General features: G+C 40.5%; 1 protein-coding gene across 2 annotated transcripts in view; it reads left to right on the forward strand.

Moving 5' to 3' along the window:
• cdh23 (cadherin-related 23) overlaps positions 1-19,474 on the forward strand; it is a 168,380-nt gene that overhangs the window by 109,391 nt on the left and 39,515 nt on the right. For both annotated transcript variants that reach the window (XM_024298075.2, XM_024298076.2), the window contains exons 14-27: positions 2,445-2,509; positions 2,943-3,180; positions 5,370-5,475; positions 8,546-8,673; positions 11,658-11,730; positions 12,462-12,578; positions 12,749-12,861; positions 13,403-13,510; positions 15,937-16,126; positions 16,253-16,398; positions 16,595-16,814; positions 17,099-17,251; positions 17,451-17,564; positions 18,726-18,874. In XM_024298075.2, coding sequence (XP_024153843.1) covers positions 2,445-2,509; positions 2,943-3,180; positions 5,370-5,475; positions 8,546-8,673; positions 11,658-11,730; positions 12,462-12,578; positions 12,749-12,861; positions 13,403-13,510; positions 15,937-16,126; positions 16,253-16,398; positions 16,595-16,814; positions 17,099-17,251; positions 17,451-17,564; positions 18,726-18,874 — 1,920 coding nt within the window. The remainder of the gene's footprint in view (positions 1-2,444; positions 2,510-2,942; positions 3,181-5,369; positions 5,476-8,545; positions 8,674-11,657; positions 11,731-12,461; positions 12,579-12,748; positions 12,862-13,402; positions 13,511-15,936; positions 16,127-16,252; positions 16,399-16,594; positions 16,815-17,098; positions 17,252-17,450; positions 17,565-18,725; positions 18,875-19,474) is intronic.

A 19,474-nucleotide genomic window follows, 5' to 3' on the forward strand; every position in this document is an offset into this window, starting at 1 on the left:
GGGGGGGGTTCTTCCCCCCCTCATAGGCGTAGCGTTAGCCACCAGGCTGAACCTGACTTTGGCACGGCCTCCGTATCTGTCATGCTGACACCCCTGCTGCTATCATTGCAGCACTTATGGGGCTGTCATTCACCTGAGAGCAGTGGGGGGGAGCATTTAGGGGCAAGGATGTGCTAACAGAGATATGAGGGCGGAGGAGGGGGGGCAGTGTAGTTTGAAGCAGAGCTGTGATGCAGAGAGGACTGCAATGTTTAGAGAGGAGCAGGTAATGACGGTGAAGGTGGAAGAGCGGTGTTAGAAAGCAGACAGACGCCGAGACGCTGAAGCACAAAGCAAAAAGAGGAATAATTAAAGATAGAAATGAGCTCTAATCTAAAGAGGACAATCACTAGAAATCATGAAATGATCTGTCAGTTCAGCAAGCATAATAAAAATCAAAATCCAGAAACAAGACACACAATCATTCTAAAAGGGAAAATAAGCTAAAAAATATATATTTTACTTCAATCTAAATGCTATATGTATTTAATGCAATAAGTATTTTTGATAGTTTTAAGAAAATAGTTAGTATCTTTTGAGTTTTTACAAACCTGATTGTAGCTCATTGTGATTACAGGGACAAAAGAAGACTAAAAAGTGGAAATGATTCATTTAAGAGAAAAATGAGAAGTAAATGAGAATTATTGTAAAAGTTGGCCCGTCTTTATAAATCCTCGTAAAAATCTAAAACGAGTACTTATTTTTTCAACATAAATCTACTTTTTTTTTTAATTGTCAACATTTATTGAACTTAAAAATAACATCCATAAAATTGAGCCAAAAATTACAGTGATTTTTTTGTTTTTATAGTCTGAAATAAACTTTTTTTATCGTCACAAGTTTGCAGCAAAGGGATTTGGAGTAATTTTAATAATAATTTTCTTATTTCTAGATTCTAGCTCTAAAGAGACGAATAAAAATGTCCATTGTGCTGATTTAGAGAAAAAAGTAGAGAAGGGCTGTAGAGACGGGGTCCCCAAACTATTTTGTTCTCTGATGGGGAGCCGGGGTCGGTTTGTAGGCTAGCAAAAAGTGTAGCAATCACATCTTAAACGTATACATTTAAGGTTTTCCAGAAAGCCACACATAGACAAATTTTATATAATATATTTCTGTAATCTTCACAGAAAAAAAAAGCTAAAATATTTAAAAAATGAAACTAATAAATAGTCTATGCTCTCTTGTCATAGTTCAGACTGCAGAAGGGTGGAATAAGAAGTCTTGATCAGTGAGATTGAGGAAAAAAATAAAAAAATAAAAAAAAATGATGCGTCTCTGATAGTGTTTGGGGGGTCGGGCCAAATGTGGAGGAGGGCCGGATTCAGTCTGCGGGCCGTAGTTTAGGGACCCCTGCTGTAGAGCAAAGAGAAGTTCAAACAACTTCAAACCTGCTAAATAAAACATCTAAAATGTCTAAAAACAAAGTTTGAGTCAGTGCAAGGATTACATAGTTTGCAGTGTGACCTCATTCAACTCACTCATCTCAAGTCTTTATAGAAAAATGACAGGAGATTGGCTGAAAAGTGCATGAAGGGAGGGACGCTTTGGGTGAAACTTTAAGACAAAAGGATAAATATTATATGAAAAAAGCAAAAGTTATACTTTTTGAGGCATTGTTATCAAACACATTTTTCAGCACAAAAAGAAATGGAAGGCTCTTGTTTCAGGTTGAGACTAAATGCATAGATGCACAAACCCCTTCACTTTTCTACAGACGCTCATAAAGTAAGGTCGGTATCAGGGCATCACTGAATCACGGCGGCCGCCTGACAGAGGGGACTGCAGACATGCTCCAGTTTGGCCCTTCAAGAGACTGCGGAGCCACTGAAGTGAAACTCTATTACAACAGCCTCTCCAGCTGCAATCCATCAGCGCACGATTTATGTGCACGTGCATACAGGCGTGCGCGTAAAGACAGATTGTGTTAATGTGTGATTTTATAAAGTGGAGAATTCCTGAAAGTGTTGCTCTTTACATGTTCTTTTCTGACACTCCTTTTATCTGCGAAGCGTATGACAGCAGTTGTCGCTGCTGTTAAGGCAGTGGTGGGTCATGTGGGCGAGGAAAATGGATCGCATCTCCCATCAGGCTTAATCCAATCAACACCTCCAGAGAGTGAGGCATGGCTTTCATGTTTTATCATGCAGTCACAGACAGCTGTTGGGGTGAGAAATTTAAGAAACAGAGCAAAACGCAGTTATGCTGCATGATCGCATGCAGCCACAAATGTATGCAGAGGAGAAACAATCAAACAAGGAAGCAGGATTTACTGTATGGAGGGTGTCATCTTAGGAGATTTCTCCTCTGAATTCATGACATCAAACTTTTCAGACCTGAATACCAAGGTTTTTATCTCGAGGAATCTTTGACATTTGACATCAATTCTTTTTGTTTTTCCTGTCCAGGCTACAGATGGAGACATGGGTTCGTTCGGGGTAGTTCGGTACTCCTTCACTGATGATCCAGACCAGTAAGATCACATGATTATTTCCAGAAAGACACACATCCATGTCCTATCTAGCTGCAGTCTTGCTCAGCTGAGATTCTTTTAACATCTGCAGATTAATACAGTTTCCAGCCAAGGAAACTCCCATCCTCTTTGTGTTATCTGCCATGAATCAAAGAACACATCAAGTGTGGCTTCATGCTTTTTAATTCTGTTATTACTCCGTTTGAGGTTTTCAATTATGCATTTGCAGAAAAAATACTTTAATGTTTCTTCAGAACTTTTTCTCACCAAAACTCTGATCTTCTTCTTTTCATCAATTTCTAAATATTAAAAAAAGCAAAGAATCTTTGTTCACATCAAAAGTTGTTAATGTTTGTGACGCGTTGACATCATAGTGATGACTGAGTAGTATGTGTGTTTTGTTGCATGCTGAGCGGTTGTGTTTGTCTGGCAGGTTTTCACTGGACTCTGTCACAGGCCTGGTCATCCTGCAGGCTCCTCTTGACTATGAGTTGATGCGTCGTTTCACACTGACCGTGCTGGCGACAGACGGCGGCGGGGAGGAGACGGCGGGAAGGATCCGTGTCAACGTGCTGGACATTAACGATAACGCGCCGCTCTTTCAGAAGGAGGCCTACGTGGGTTCGCTGAGTGAGAACCAGCAGACGGTCCAGTCAGTGGCCAGAATCAGGGTGAGAGCAGGAGGTCATTTAATAACCAAATATTTTTGAATTTCTATTTGTTGTCCTTTTTTAAGAAAAATGATTTTGTTTAAGCCAAAGTCTATATTATATTATATTTCCTTTAGTAAGCAAACAATTTTTTTGTTTGCTGCTTATTTTTCTGTCTTTAAACGCCAGTTGTAATCTCGTTCTATTAAAGTTTATCATCTATTAAAGTCAGCTTTTCTCAAATTATTGAAGATATGTTGAAACAGTCTCCAAAAATTCCTATTAATCTTTAATCTCTAATAAGGATGACTTTCACTTTATCTCAGCCTGCAAATTACTCTGAATCCTTTTTTTTTTCTTTTCAGAATTAGGTTGAAATGAGAACAAATATTCACAATAACGCACAGACCTGCAGACAAACACGTTTTTGCATCACCCAGCTGATTTTTTCATAATAAATTCACTCATAAAGGACAAAGACAGAATAGTCCATTCTAATGTCTTATTTTTACTTTGAGTTTATCTTATGGTCAACAAATATATAATAACAGTAACAGCCTGATTAAATTAGTATTTTCATTCTCGCTGGTCAAAAAAATAAAATATTTATTTTGAAAAAAGATGGAAAGGACTTCATATGTCCTTTTCACTGGTTTAATGAAATGTAAGTAGTGCTCTTTGGTCTGTTCATCATTCCTTCATTAAAACAAGAATTTACTGACAGCCTAAAAAGCATCCATACCAGAGATAAAACTACAGAAATTCATGGTTTGGTGATGTGGAACAAGTCTGTTTTCCCAAAAGCGGGCTTTAGTGTCTCAAAGTGGTATAATGGGATGAAAATAAATAAATAAATAAATAAAAATGTTAAAAAGGAGGGTTTCACAGACTCAACTCTGGTGATGAAGAGGGATGAGATGAAGGTCGAGGCGGAGCAGCAGAGGCCGTCTGTGGTTCTGCAATGACAACTAAAAACTTGACTGGTTTATGGTAGTGATGTTAAAATGTGTAATTTAATATTTACTATAATTTAGATTTACATGAAAATTATTTCTTATTTAAATAAATTGTCAGGATTTTTTCCCTTTTTTTCCTCTGTTTCTTTTTTCCCCATTTAAAGTTGCGCCGGGGGGGGGTCAGTTTTCAAGAACCAAAAATGAAGTACGCCTACGTTTGCCATCAGTCACTGCCACACATGGCAGAGGTGCACAGCAGCGTCGGTACCCGACGGTTCAGTGTTTGAGTTGATTGCGAGCGGAAGAGAAAAATGACGTCCCTTGAGGTTTACTTCACCACAGAGCACACCAGCGAGGACTGGAGACTGGAGTCACCGCTTGGCTACCTGTGTTTGATTATTCTTAGCTCACCTGCTGATATCAATATCCCCCCAAGAGGAAGGGTGGAAGCCAGATGCAGAGTTTTGTGTAAACTTCTGTTCTTGACTCAGAGCCGAGCAGGTTCTTCTGTGGGAAAACGGGGATCCGGGCTGATGGAGGAGGTTTGTTCACAGAGGCGTTTGCTGCAGTTTGCTTCTTGCCCAGAGGCTCCTTTCTCCCACTGCAGCAGTCATGCTTTCTAAGAACTGAACCATTCTTTTTCCTTTCTTCTCCTCACATTTTTCTGTGCATCTCATCTGTTTGACTTCTGCTACTTTGATGAAGGAACAACTGTCTTCTGAGAAACTATTTGCTGAAATTTGACACAGACTCTGCAAGGAGAGGCGACTGCGTTGTAAGTTGTGGGGGAAGAGAAGTATTGCTTACTCAACGTTTTGGCATTAAATCTAAGAGCAGAGATGTGCCTGTTGTGGGGAGATACAAGTGACTGTTTCTGACAACCTGTCCAGCCTTTAACGATGCCAGCGAGGCCCAGAAGGCTCTCCTCACAGCCGGAGGACTCGTCTTGTTCCTGCCAACTTGAAAATAATGAGGGGGTGTCATCATTGTTGTTGATGCTGTGGATTAGCCCCGCATAGGATGGTTTCATCTGTCCTCTGCCTGCTTGGCTTGTCTGGGCTCAGTTGGTGTTCATCCAGTATTGACGCCTGCACCACTAATAGCAAGAATCTGCTTTAATCTCTGCAATAGCATCTGACTGACAGCTTCCTGGCTGCCTGCACATGCTCAGACATGCATATCTATACTGTGTTTATGTAGACATTAAAGCTGTTAAAGTTCCTTTTCCCTTAAAACTTGATCTGTCCCCAACAGGCGACGGATGAAGACTCGCCCCCCAACAACCTGTTGACGTACACAATCACCTCAGCATCAGCCTTCCCCAGCTACTTCAGCATCGTCATGGTGGAAGGTTACGCAGGTACAACGGCGTCTCTTGATTGATGACTGCAGAGTTTGGATGCTTGCTGGTCTCTGTTCGTTCTCCAGCTCAGCTAACCTATCAAGCTCCAAGCTAGTTTCACTTTTGAAACACATTTTTCAAACTCAATCAACAAAACTCTACAGTAGAATGGAAACGAAATAAATCAATTTCCAACAAAAGTATTCACTAGAAAGAAAAAATAATGTGCGATTATAAAAAACATGGAACAGGGGTGTCAAACTCAAGGCCTCCATCTTGTTTTCCAAAAACTCTGCATTATTCGCTGATGATTACCTGGATCAGATGTTATTTTGCAAATAGGGATCTTCAACGGCAGGTTGGAGTATGAAACCCCTGGTATATAAGGCTATTATCCTAACCCTTATTTGCCATTCATGGATCAAACAGACAAACGTATCAGTCCTTCCTGCTCCAAGACCCCCTAAATGTTGGGGGGACAAAAAATAGTTCTAAGAAGTACTATTTCATGGGTGCTCAGCCTCCACACACACACATGAAGGGGGGTTATTCTCTGCTAAATGATGGTACTTATGCTTCTACACCGTTTTCTGAAACAACAGAAAAAGCCCAGAGTCTTGTTTAATCATCTGCCTCACAGCTTTCATTTCTTCTTTAAAGTCTTAATCTGAGTTTTTTCTCTTTTCTTCTCCCTTTGCTGAGAGTCACATAAAAACAAACAGGGAGGAACTAGAAACTACAGAAAAGCCTTAAGCTTAGCTTATTTTGAGCACAAGTGTGTCTTGCAGTAGCTCACATGGCCACCTCAAGTAACGCCGTGAAAATGGAACGTACCATTGTTGTGCGTGTGGTATGTGTATCATGAAGTATTTGTAAGGCTAATGGAAGTTACGCACACTTATGAGGCTGTCGTCAGGATCCTTACTCCACACTATTGTTAGTGAGGTATGAGTACTGGCTCCTTACTGACCATGCATAAATGCTGTATGTAATACACAAGTGGATGTCCACACAAACTATGCTCTTATTGTCTATTTTTGTTTTCTAATTCTAACAGTCAAGCTGCAGATAAGGAGCGTGAACAGCTCTAACGAGATTATTGTGCAGTGCACAGGATTTTTTGGGGGGTGTGGGCAAAACATTTAAAAAATCATACCTCACCTTTATGTGTTGTATCAGTGTTCACTGCAACTTGTTGCTTGCAGCATGCCTGTTGAAAAAATAAAAATAAAAAATAAAAAGTGCATGAACATTTTGTCTCTATGGGTTCACCGTTTTCCATACAGTTTTTCACTCGCAGTTGGGGCTAAAGCTTTAAAACAAGTGTAAATGGAATTATTGTGAGCATTTTCTGTAAAGGCCATGGCAGAACCCCAAAATGACACAGACTCAGAGAGAGACTTTTATGGGCTCCAAAAAGAAACGAGTGGGAAGCTGAGGAGACCTCTGGATTCTCATGACCAGTAGAGGCAACAGAGAGGAGCTGATAGCTATCAGGCTAAAGGCTAGAACAAGGCACGAGATACTTGATACTGATGTTCAAAGTAGGAGGATACAGGTGGTCCACACTCAACTGGGGAGGGCCTCCAACTTGAATCCAGGAAAAGAGAAGTCCTAAACCAGAAAAATAAGCAGATGTCAGGACACACTGACAGAAAATGACATGGACGGGCAAAGAACAAAACAGGGTTTTCCTAAACCAAACAACCCAGCTGGAGGAACAAGGAAATGCAAATGGTTCTTTACTCTCTAGCACCCAGTGGCAGACAGAGAGCAGCTTAAGAAAGGGGAGGCACAGGTGAAGTGAGTCAAGTCATTAGCAAGAGAGCAGAGTGCAGACACCAGGGAGAGAAAGGGAGAGCAGATAAACCATAGCTATGTCCAGGTTCTCCCTTAATCACTGTATAGTGTGTTCGCCATTTTCTAGTGGTGTCCCAATCTACTAATTCCAAAATTGAGTCCACTAAAAGTTTCCCAGAAATCTTTGTGAAGAACTAGCGTGCATTGATGCTCACTAGATTAGCAAATATAGACCACAATGCATTGCGGTTAAAAGATTTCGAACAAAAAAAGTGTTTAAATTGAATTTTTGAATAAACCGTCCGCATTTTCACCATTAGAGTCATAAATAAACGTCATGAAATGCTTTTATTGATTCGATTTTGACTTTGTGAAATCGATGAAGTCATATCGTGGACTTAGAAAAACGAAAGAAAAGTAGTTAGCATTGTGTCCAAACTGCCTTTAAAGTCCAGAGCACTACATAGTCCTGCACTATATAGTTTTTTAGTAGTTAGGGGTTAGGGTGGGAATTCTGACATAGAACATTACATTTTTGGCAGAGTATTTTTTACAGTACACATAAATGTTAATTTACTGTAACAGAAAAAACTAACCGTCTCCTTTAAGTAAATAGAAGTAAATCTGATAACTACAGTGTTTAGTTTCTAAGTCACATGCAGAGCAGACACACAGTTTAAGGTTCTGACTGAATGAAGTTTGAATTCACAGTCAGAAGATCCACCAATCACAAACGCATCTGATTTAGGCAGATGATTATATTCATCTCGTTGACCTAAATTTCAATGAGAATTTTATTTAGTCAATCAAAATTTTATTCTGAGATTTAAGATACCCAACCAAAACCCATAAAACTTCCCTTAATCCACACTTTTTTCAAGGTCAAATGTGTCTGATCACAGCATATTTTAGTGACCATGTGTTTACGTTCCCCAGCTCACAGCCGTCAGTGAGGTTAGGAACATTAAAGACAATAGTGTTTCATTTTAAACTCTGTCAATGATCTTCATCCTGTCTCATTGGTTAACAGAAAATGTAAAATTCTGATAAAATATTCTGACTTTACATAAATTACTTCATTTAAACTGAAAATAAAAATCACTGCAACTAAATTTTAGTTTAAAACACGAGCAAAAACAGCTGGCTTTACTGTAATAAGCATCCAAACAACATCACAAATAGATCATCTTTATATTCTTGCAGCATTGTTTGTTTGTTTCTTTGCAAAAGCTTAGAAACTTCTGAAGTTGACCTGTCCTAAACGCACCTCTGTCCTAACCCCCATCAGTGATCAGTGTGATCAGGCCACTCGACTACGAGAAGGTTCCCAACGGGATGATCTACCTCACAGTGATGGCCAAAGATGGGGGGAACCCGGCTCTGAACAGCACTGTGTCTGTCACTGTGGAGGTGTTGGTGAGTAACAGCAACACGGAGGGTGAAGGATTCAACCTCAGCTGACTCACACACAGGGGGATCTAATGATAAGAACAGTCCACCCAGAAGAGATCCATAAGTCTGAAAAATGTTAGTCGTTATTTTCAGTTCAAATTTATTGATTTATTTATTGATGCCATGTCTATTTTGTCATATTACCATCCAGAAAAGTTAAATCTATAAAAACTTGCTGGTTGAATGAAAAGTTATTTTCAGTCAAACTTTCCAGAGATGTTAATCATGTTGGGGTGACTGTACTTACAGAATACTGTTCTTATTCTTTCATTTCTCTTTCATTTTTCATTTATCTTTATTGAGTTTATGCTATTTTCTCTAATATGAAATAATCCATGATTTTAAAATATAGAAAAAAAGTTTCACAATTTTGCATTTCCTCTGTTGGTCAACTTATGCCATGTAGACCTTTTGTTGTTGCTGACCGCAAAAATAAAATCTGTTTCCCATTTTTGTGCTTTCCACTAAAGCTCTATAATTTTGGGCCCCTTTTTATTAAGAACAAATTGTTAAAAAAAAATGTAATTGTTTCCTAATGGAGATCCAAAAGAAAACCAAATTTGATCTCAAATGTTGTGTTCAAGTTCACAGCCTCAGAACTTAAAAAAAATTGATCTCTTTTTGCTTATTGCCACTTTGACCGCTATAAATCTCATTTCCAGTATGGAAAAAGTTCAAGCATCGTTAGATTCATTCACAGAGAATCAGATATGTTTCAGAACGCAGAAAATGTAAACATAGATCCTAAAAGTTCTGTCTTAACTCAATAAAATGAGATAGTGTCCTGTTCCGTCTATTTTCCCATGAGCCCCGATGACGTTAAGATCTTGTTCCGTCTTAACCTCTTGTCCCTTTTTTATTACTAAATAAACATACCTTAGAATTAAATGCTTTTAACTTCTTTTTCTTTTTCATTTTTTTCAATCAAAGTAACTCAAAGTTCAGAACTTATGATTATTAAAAAAATAATAATTTAATTTGAAACCAAAGCAGTACAAAAATGTATGTCCAAAGGAATAGCTAAAACAAAAGAGTTACCAAGTGGCCTAAGTACTAAATATAAAAGAAACTAACATTATGCAGGGCTGCACGGTGGCGCAAGTGGTTAGCGCTCTCGCCTCACAGCGAGAAGGCCCCGGTTCGACTCCCGGCTGGGACCTTTCTGTGTGGAGTTTGCATGTTCTCCCCGTGCATGCGTGGGTTTTCACCGGGGACTCCGGCTTCCTCCCACCATCCAAAAACATGCTTCATAGGTTCATTGGTGACTCTAAATTGCCCCTAGGTATGACTGTGGGTGTGACTGAGTGTGTGATTGAGGCCCTGCGACAGACTGGCGACCTGTCCGGGGTGTACCCCGCCTTCGCCCATCAGTGGCCGGGATAGGCTCCGGCACCCCCGCAACCCCGAACGGGATGAAGCGGTCAAGAAAATGGATGGATGGACTAACATTATAATTAAAAAAATATCTGGGAAACATATTTTTAAACAGGAAAGCGAAGTAACAAATAAGTAATAAATGTATTCTCTTACAGTTGTGGACTTTGACAAAATGTTTAAATGTTTTTTGGTAAATTCTGCTTCTCCTTTATGTAATAATTGTAAAAAAAAAAAAGAAAAAAAACAAGAATCTAAGGATTCTGGAAAATGTGTTCAATGAGCTTACATGAAGAGTTTTATGACAATTGACAAAAATAAGTAAAATATTTTATAAAAAATAAGCATGAAACTAATTCTATTAAAAATATTTTTAAAAAAGCAAGAAGAAAAGTATCATCTAAAAATCATAGTATTGTATTCACACTGTAAGAGCATTTGTTTGTTTTGAATGCCATTTAAGACTAAATCACATTTTTAAATCATATTTTTAAAATCATGGATTGTGAGTTTTATTTACCCAAGGCAGTTAGCAATAAACGTAAAAACAATCCTGTTGACCTTTATGGAAAAACTACAACTGTTCTAAAATATCAGAAAGACTAATTCAGTTTGTCTGATTCCCCAAAACATTCCATTTTAGATGTAGTCCTTTATTCATAAAAGAACAAATGACAGTGAAGAATGAATGAATGCGCTTTCGTATGCAGGAGCTGTAAGAACATCTATACCCGTCCTTCCAGAGGGAGATGTATTGTGTGAAACAATGCTAAATCCAACTGGGATAAATGGGAAGAATTCCGAATTCCCGCTCCGTTCCCGCGGCTCCATCTCCGGGTCCTCCACGATGTCGTGACTCCCACCACAGGGGTTTATCAGGAGCTGGCAGCATCTCCCTCACACAATGCTCCGCGCCAGTGTAATGCCCGTCCCAAACAGAAACGATAGCAGCCGCTGTGGTGGAGTGTTAACACGTCTCAGCAGCGCTCGCAGTGGGGATCTGCTTTGTGAGCAGCCACACAACTGGATGTGCTGGTTTCAAACACGCCCTTATTCGCCAGTGGGGGGCTGGAATTAAAAGGCTGAATGTGTTTTAAGGGAAGCGAAAAAGTGCTCTAACCCTTTAACGCCAGATCTCCAGTGTTTATGTTCTTTGATTTACTGTAACACCATCAATGTAATTCCAGTAGATTGTGAAGGAGAAAAGCCGCTTTTCTCCTTCACAATCTACTGGAATTACATTGATGGTGTTAACAGTTGAAAAGTTATAGTATGTTAAAGATTTTATGTTTAAGCCTCGGGGGTTAAAGGGTTAACCTGAAAACTACAAAACATATCAACTTTTGATTTTTTTTAGACACCTCAAAACAAAAACTTACAGGACTTTTTTCCATTAAAGACATCTTAGCATCTCCGTCTCTTAACTTCTTTTTCTGGTAACGTCAGCTCTAATGTGCAGTGACGGCTTCTTCCTCATTTTTAGCTCTTCTTCTTCCTCTTCTTAAGCAAATGAGTGTTTTGTCATTGTGTGTCTCATGGACTTGAGCTGCTGTTGATCTGTATACCTCCTCCAGGATGAAAATGACAACCCCCCTGAGTTCAGCAGGCAGTCTTACATCATCAAAATCCCTGAGAACATTATTGCTGGTGAGTCACTGCATACAGGAGGCTACAGTATACTTCTAGTGTAAAAAAGATCATTTGAGCAATGCAGTATGACACTACTGGAACAGTCACCCTTTCTTCTCTATTCTGCACATGAATCTGCCTCTTCTGTCTAGCGTTTCTCATTTATCCTGCCCCTAAATGTTTTTTAAAAAATTAAAATGGTTAAAGAAAATGCGTGGCTTTTTCTTCTTAGACAATAGATGTATTTGAAGTTGCTGCAGGGAATGGGGATGTTTGACCGGCCTGTTCTCTGAGTTTTAGCAGATATTTGCTTCATTTCTTTTTTTTTCCTTTTTAGCTAAAAGAACATTTACAGCAGAGCGGCTTGGCTGAAGGCCGAGGTTTGGGGGGCTGTGTCTAAAGTAGTTGGCTGAGCCCTGAGCTGGAGGCGTAAGACTCTGCAAGACAGAGCTCAGGGCGAGCCCTGCAGCTTTGGCTAGCATCTCATCCCCTTGCCAGTGAGGCTATTGATCAGCTCTTCTCCAAGTATGGGCTCTGCCAAACAACCTGATAATCCACTAATCCATAAACCCACTTGCTGCCGTGCCATCAGTGCTGCTGCGGTTGGGGGCGGTGAAGACATTAGCTTTGCCAGTTTGTCTCTGAAGCTTGTCTCTTTTTTTTTTTTATAAGTCTTCTCACTTCCTCAGTGGGTTGTAACTTTCCTCTCTTTATGTCTCATTTGCTCCCCCCTCCCAACTTCCTTACAGGAGCAACAGTGCTGGTTGTGAATGCCACTGATTTAGATGCTTCGCGGGAGTTTGGCCAGGCCTCGCTCATCTACTCCCTGGAGGGTTCCTCTCAGTTCCGTCTGAATTCACGTTCAGGTAGGATTGTTGATGTGAACAAATGTGTGACTTTACATTTTTAAGATAGTCGATTCAGTCTGAGACCACTTCCACCAGTGAAATTGATCTTGAACCATATTAACACGTTTAGAAAGCTCTGGTTTCCCACTTTCTTTGCACATCTTTATCGTACATCACCCGTGTTATAGGAGAAATCACCACCACGGCCCTGCTGGACCGAGAGCAGAAGTCAGAGTACATCTTGATTGTCAGAGCTGTGGATGGAGGAGTTGGTCCACAACAGAAGACCGGCATTGCCACGGTAACAAGTTTACATAAACATCCATCAATCCACCCTCTGAATCCCTTTCAAAGTCACTGGGTTGCTGGAGCCTATCCCAGCTGCTTTTGAGCAAAGGCAGAGCACAGCACACCCAGAACAAACCTCCAGTCTGTCGCAGGGTTACACGACCACACTCACATTCATACTTCGGGACAATTTAGAATCATCAATGAACCTTTGAAGCATGTTTTTGGACTGGGCGGAGACTGGAGCAAACCCTCGTGTGCACCAGGAGAACATGTGCTAACCACAACACACTACAGTCCAACCCATTTATATTAACATCTGTTTAAAAATTGACGTACACAAGGATTTATTATTTCTCTGTTTCTTGTTCATTGGTGTCACTCATTTCCTGTTTTGGTTTGATGGAAGTTAAGGAGATGCTGGTAACATTACATGGGTGCATTTTACTTCCATTCCTCAACAAGACCCAAGTTATTACGATGATAGATAAAAGGCACTTATATAAACATCCATTAAAAATATTGTTATTTTAATACACGTTTTCTTCATTTAGGTGAACATCACCATCCTCGACATCAATGACAACGCTCCCATGTGGCTGGATGAGCCGTACAATGCCAACGTGGTGGAGATGAGTCCCATAAACACTGACGTTATCTCTGTAAGTCGTCCTCATTTCAACGGATAAACTTTTCTGAACTGATAATGGAACTAAAATAGTCATGCTGAAGAAAAAAATGAAAATGATTGTATTTTGCTAGGGCTGCACGGTGGCGCAAGTGGTTAGCGCTCTCGCCTCACAGCGAGAAGGCCCCGGTTCAAATCCCGGCTGGGACCTTTCTGTGTGGAGTTTGCATGTTCTCCCCGTGCATGCGTGGGTTTTCACCGGGGACTCCGGCTTCCTCCCACCGTCCAAAAACATGCTTCATAGGTTCATTGGTGACTCTAAATTGCCCCTAGGTGTGAATGTGAGAGTGAATGTGTGTGTGATTGAGGCCCTGCGACAGACTGGCGACCTGTCCAGGGTGTACCCCGCCTTCGCCCATCAGTAGCCGGGATAGGCTCCGGCACCCCCGCGACCCCAAAAGGGATGAAGCGGTCAAGAAAATGGATGGATGGATGGATGTATTTTGCTATGTGATCAGTAAGGAAAGGCATTGATTAAAGGTTACCCTAAAACTTCACTCTGATCATCCACTGATCTGTTTTCAAAACAGCGGAGCCGTCTGTGCAGATAAACCCAGCACCTGAATCCTGTCATTTATAATCAAGAGTTCTCTATTAATGTAGTCTCCTGCTAGCTTACAGCCCCTCACACCCCCAAGCTAACGTTAGCAGTTTGACAGACATGGCAAGCAACATAGGAGCTATCCAGCTGTACAAGGAAACAAAGACGTTCATAGATCTATTTGATGGAGATGAGCAAAGAGCTTGTGGCCCACCTAGCGTATTTTCTGCATTACAAATATGATCTTTTTCAACTGGCATTCTTCTGTCTGCTCCTGATTAACAACAATTAAAAAAAAAGATATAGCTTTAAGCTTAATTTTCTTTATAAATGTTATCCCTTATGAGAAAAAATGTGACAAAACATGTTAAAAACACCAAAAACACATTTTAATTGTAGTGTTCTTTAAAAATTTGTCATTAGTAGAATTTTGAAAAGCATATCTCACAGTTTTTTTTGCAATAAAAGTCTGCATTAAATACAAAAATAATTAAGAGCACATTCATGACTGTGTTCTGCATGATGACATGAAAGATGAGAGAACTCCCCTGCTTAAATATTAGATACTGTGGAAAATAAACACAAAATAAAAAACAATGCATTTATTATTGTGTCTTGTCACCCTAAAGATGAAAGTAAATTTGATGACTCATCTGTTTTGCACAGTTCTGTACAGTCTCTGGAAACTTCATAATTACCCCAAACTCCTGCGACCTGCTAATGTTTTTGGCAAAGTATTGTTGGTAATTAATCCATGATTGTCCATTAATTAAAGAGGTGTCACCAAGTGTAATTAAGGTATTCTAAATTGTTAATTAAAATGTAGCTTGCGGTCATATACATTTTTAATTTTCTGCAGCTGCTGGGCAGAAAGAGGATTGAGAATATTGCCGAATAAGAGAGTAAAATGAAAACCGCGGTGGGCAAGAGGAAATGATAAAAACTGCAAGGCCTTTTCCACCAGGACGTTGCAGCATTTCCCTCTTATTCCTGCTCAGCTGACTTTGTTCATGGAGCGTGCAGTGATGCAATACAAACTGTATGCAAGTCTGATGCTGGGTGGACAGACACTGTGGCCCCCACTGACCATTTTTCAATGAGTCTGACCACCCAGCCTTACAGTTTCTGTAATTGGCCCCAATGTAGACTTGATCTCGCCATGTTTCCATGGTGACAAGGAGCCACCTGCTGAGTCCCTCTGGAGGTGTCCACTGAGCCGATGAATTTGGCTGCTTGTGTCCAGCGCTGGAATGGTCCGTTCGGCTCAGCCACCGTTGGCCTTTCTGCCACTCTGCAGCAACTGCTGTTCAATAGACGGGTTCAGTAGAAAAACACTGATGAGCTGACCCAAACAGATTCTACTCCACAACTTAGGCTAGCCAGCCTGTGTGGAGTTTGCTAATCAATACAGCTGAAGCTTCTCCAACATCTCTTTTTAATAATTAAACACCTGCAAAGTCTTTGTTCATCTAATGACCAAATAACAGTTTCCAGCCATTTTAGTCAGCATTCTGAATAATTAAGCGGCTCTTTAAAAAGCAGAAAGTGTTTGAGCTGGGCTGGCGGCATCACACATTCATCACCCGTCACTGCTTACTGTCAAAAAAAGCCAGCTACCATTTTTCTTTGAGCTGATTGATGAGTTCACGCATTTAGAAGAGGCAGTGTGTGAAGATGCTCCGGGAATGGAGGCAGTTGTTCTCATTATCACTACTATCACAGGCTCTGCACTCCACACTTCCCTTTTTTCTTGCTGTTTTCTGTCATAAATCTCTCCCGTACCCACAATTTGAATTTGTCAAGTAGAGAATTTGGTGTATTTTCTTAAATATTAAAAAGTTGTATTTGTTTTCTTCCAGGTTACAGCACTGGACCTCGATAACGGTGAAAATGGAACCGTTGTTTACAGCATTAGTCCAGAAAATCCTTTCTACACTATCGACAACCGAACAGGGAAGATCCGCACCAGCGGGGTCACTCTGGACAGGGAGAGCACGAACGTCAGAGACTCGGTTCTTATGAGGAACATCATCATTTCAGCTGTGGACCGTGAGTCTGCTCCTTCTGTCACTGCCAGGAGGAAGTTTTTGGACTTCTTTCTGAGTTGTCAAACTTCTAGTTTCATTTAAGTGTAGACTTGTGCTGTCTTTACACGCTCTCTGGCGCCCTCTGTAGGTGGTTCACCTCCACTGCGAGCATCTGCAAGCACAACAGTGTTTGTCAACCTGCTGGATCTCAACGACAATGACCCAACATTTGTCAACTTGCCATTTGTTGCTGAATTATCCGAAGGACTACCCATTGGGACTTCCTTCTTTAGGGTAAAAAAAGACTTGAATTTAAATGAGAAATAAACTTTTTATTTGATTTTAGTTCCTGCTGCTTCTTTGATGTAACTATAACAAACAGAAGGTGGATGCATGTATTTACAAAACTTTCTAAAGTACTCAAGACTAAGCAATAATCTTGTATTTAATCAATTTAAAGTGACACAAAAACCCTTTGAAACTGTTGCAGGTCAGGGTGGAGGACCCGGATGAGGGGAAGAATGGTGAGATTACGATGGCTCTGCAGATGGGAATGCCTCGCCTTGATTTCTTCCTGAACACGTCCAGTGGCGTGCTCACCTCCACGGCGGTCCTGGATCGTGAGCAAATTCAACAGTACTATTTGAGGATCATCGCGTATGATGCAGGGAAGTTCCCTCGTACTTCTACTTCCACCCTCACTGTCCTAGGTGAGAGTTTGATTCTTGATGAGTTTCTTTGTGTTAGGTGTCTGTTTGGGTTTGTCTGTTACAAAGTCACTTGGAAGGTCATCATATGATGTAGTAGGAGAACTTTTCAAACTGTCATAAAGCTGATTTAGAGACCAAAGAGTAAACAGAGTGAAAGCTGCTCTAGACCTCTCTCTAGAAAAGACTGTATCCTCAGTGTCACCCTGCTGCCTTTTTTGTCCTCACGTGCATCTATCCATGTGTCCTCATGTGTTTCTGTCTCTGTGTTTGTGTCCGTGTGTCAGTTCTGGATGTAAATGATGAGACGCCCACCTTCAATCCGCGCGTGTACAATGTTTCCCTGAAGGAGAACATCCCTAGAGATTTCGTTGTTACACTCCTCAGCTGCTCTGACAACGATACGGGTCTCAACGCCGAGCTTAGCTACTTCATTACAGGTCAGACGTCACAGTGGGAAGTGTTTTGTGTCTGTAAAGGCAACTGCTGTGTGTGTTTCCATCCATCAGTCCTGTGCAAATTCATGTTTTTAAAAAGGCTTCCTTGCATGAAAGTTTGCACGTTTCTGCTCTGAATGTGGACAGATAAATGTGTTTCATTTGCACTGGAATTCAATTCTGTTGCTCCATACTTTTGTAGGTGGAAACCAGGATGGTAAATTCAGCGTGGGCTTCAGAGACGGTGTGGTTCGGACGGTGGTCAGTCTGGACAGAGAGGCCCAGGCAGCATACAGTCTGGTAGTTGAAGCCATTGGTGGGTCATGAGTTTGTCTTTTTCTGATGATTAAGCCTTTTTATTACCTCATTGTATTAACATCTTGTAAACAAGTTTATCTTCTGTTGGATTTGTGTCAGATCCTGTGGAGAAAAGCGCTGCTCTTTTAGTTAAAGAGATTTCTGACTGTTGCGTAATCTGTTCTTGTTCTTGTTTGGAATAAAAGAACAAAAACTCAGAGGTTTTCCTGTTTTGGTGAGCACTGATTCAGGGCAGCTTATCGGCTGAAGGAGCCAGAAAGAGGAGCAGGAGGCAGACATGATGGAACAAAATGCAAAAGAGCAGAAGCATTATTTTAAAGAGGACAAAAATGACCTGACATTTAAATATATATATATATATATATATATATATATATATATATATATATATATATATATATATATATATATTAAATTTTTTTACACATCATCCAGTATGAAACCCTTTAGCTTGTTGTTGTTTTTTACACCAACAGTCTGTAGAGGTGCATTTGTATGAACATGCTGGAGGTATTTAGCAATATAAGCACACATCAGAGGCAGGGAAGACTCATGGAGAGTGCAGGTTTGCTGCACGGAAACCCTCTCAGGCTATTCCTCGATCATTCAGCACTGAATATTTGACAACACCACTGATCATTTCCTAATTGTACTGCCTATTAGAGAACCCAGATCCTCTGCCACATCTGCAGAGTATTTAAAGTCTCACTCCAATCCTCTATTTTCAAAGCAGTCCCAGTGGTGTTTTTCAATTCTGATTGTGCAGTTTTTAGCGAATTTAAAAAAAAATGTGTCAACATAGTTTCTGCAGAGCGGCAGGAGTTCATTAGAAATTCACCTCTTAGTTGTGGGTGTGATTGTAGGTGCCGAGCAACCCCATTCCCTTCCTCTCCTCATTGCTGAGAGCTCAGAGTGGGGAGCTTTTGGCCCGCCCAGTGTATTTTTCGTCTGTTTCTGATTCCCAATGAGAAAGAAATTCCCAGAAATGCAATTTTAAGCCTAATTTTCTTCATATATCACAAAAAAAGCCGCAATAACATCTTAAAAACACAATTTTTATCAGAGTGGGTCTTTAATCTTGTAGTAAAACATTGTGATATCTCTGTTGTTCCAGTGGTCGTAATCTTTATGTCTGATGGGTTTGTAAATGTCCACACAGACAACGGTCCGGCAGGCAGCAGGAGAACAGGAACTGCAACGGTATTTGTTGAGGTTCTGGACGTCAACGACAATAGACCAATTTTTCTGCAAAACAGCTACGAGACCAGCATCCTGGAAACTGTCCCCCAAGGAACCAGCATCCTTCAAGTAAGAACACCTGATATACTGATTGATTTGTTTATGGAATCAGGAACCCTTTCTTGCTTTACGTCTGTGTGGCAGATTAGAGGAGAAATAATATTATTGTAGGTTTTTGCCAAAAATTGAGAACACAATTTCAAGCATCACTTTTGTTCTTTGACATAACCATGAAAGTAATCCATTTATTCTTCAAGTAGTTTTTTTATTTCAATAAAAACCTTTAAAAAAAACATTAGTTTGGACACCAATTGTGCAGAGTGAAATGATCAGATCCCAAAACATGCTGATTTTTGTTATGTTCAAGAACTTTTTAGGCAATTCAATTCAAATGAGGTTAAAGCAAACAGTAGAAAGTCATTTTTCACAACCTCATCACTGTTTATAGGCAGTAAAAACCTTAGAATGTACAGTGCAACAACCGTAGTCTTCAGTCTGTTTTTGAGTCAAATTTCAGTGACGTAGTCAAACAGACAGGGGGCAGTAAGCTGGGTCTCTGCCTGTGATACTGGAGGCTGCAGGGGGTGTGTCCTATCAGCAGGTTGCGGCCTGCGATGAGGCGGCCGCCTGAAAGACATGTTGTAGGAACGTCGATATGAGCCCAGTCTC

Source organism: Oryzias melastigma, linkage group LG15, assembly GCF_002922805.2.
Source record: "Oryzias melastigma strain HK-1 linkage group LG15, ASM292280v2, whole genome shotgun sequence".
NCBI lineage: Eukaryota > Metazoa > Chordata > Actinopteri > Beloniformes > Adrianichthyidae > Oryzias > Oryzias melastigma.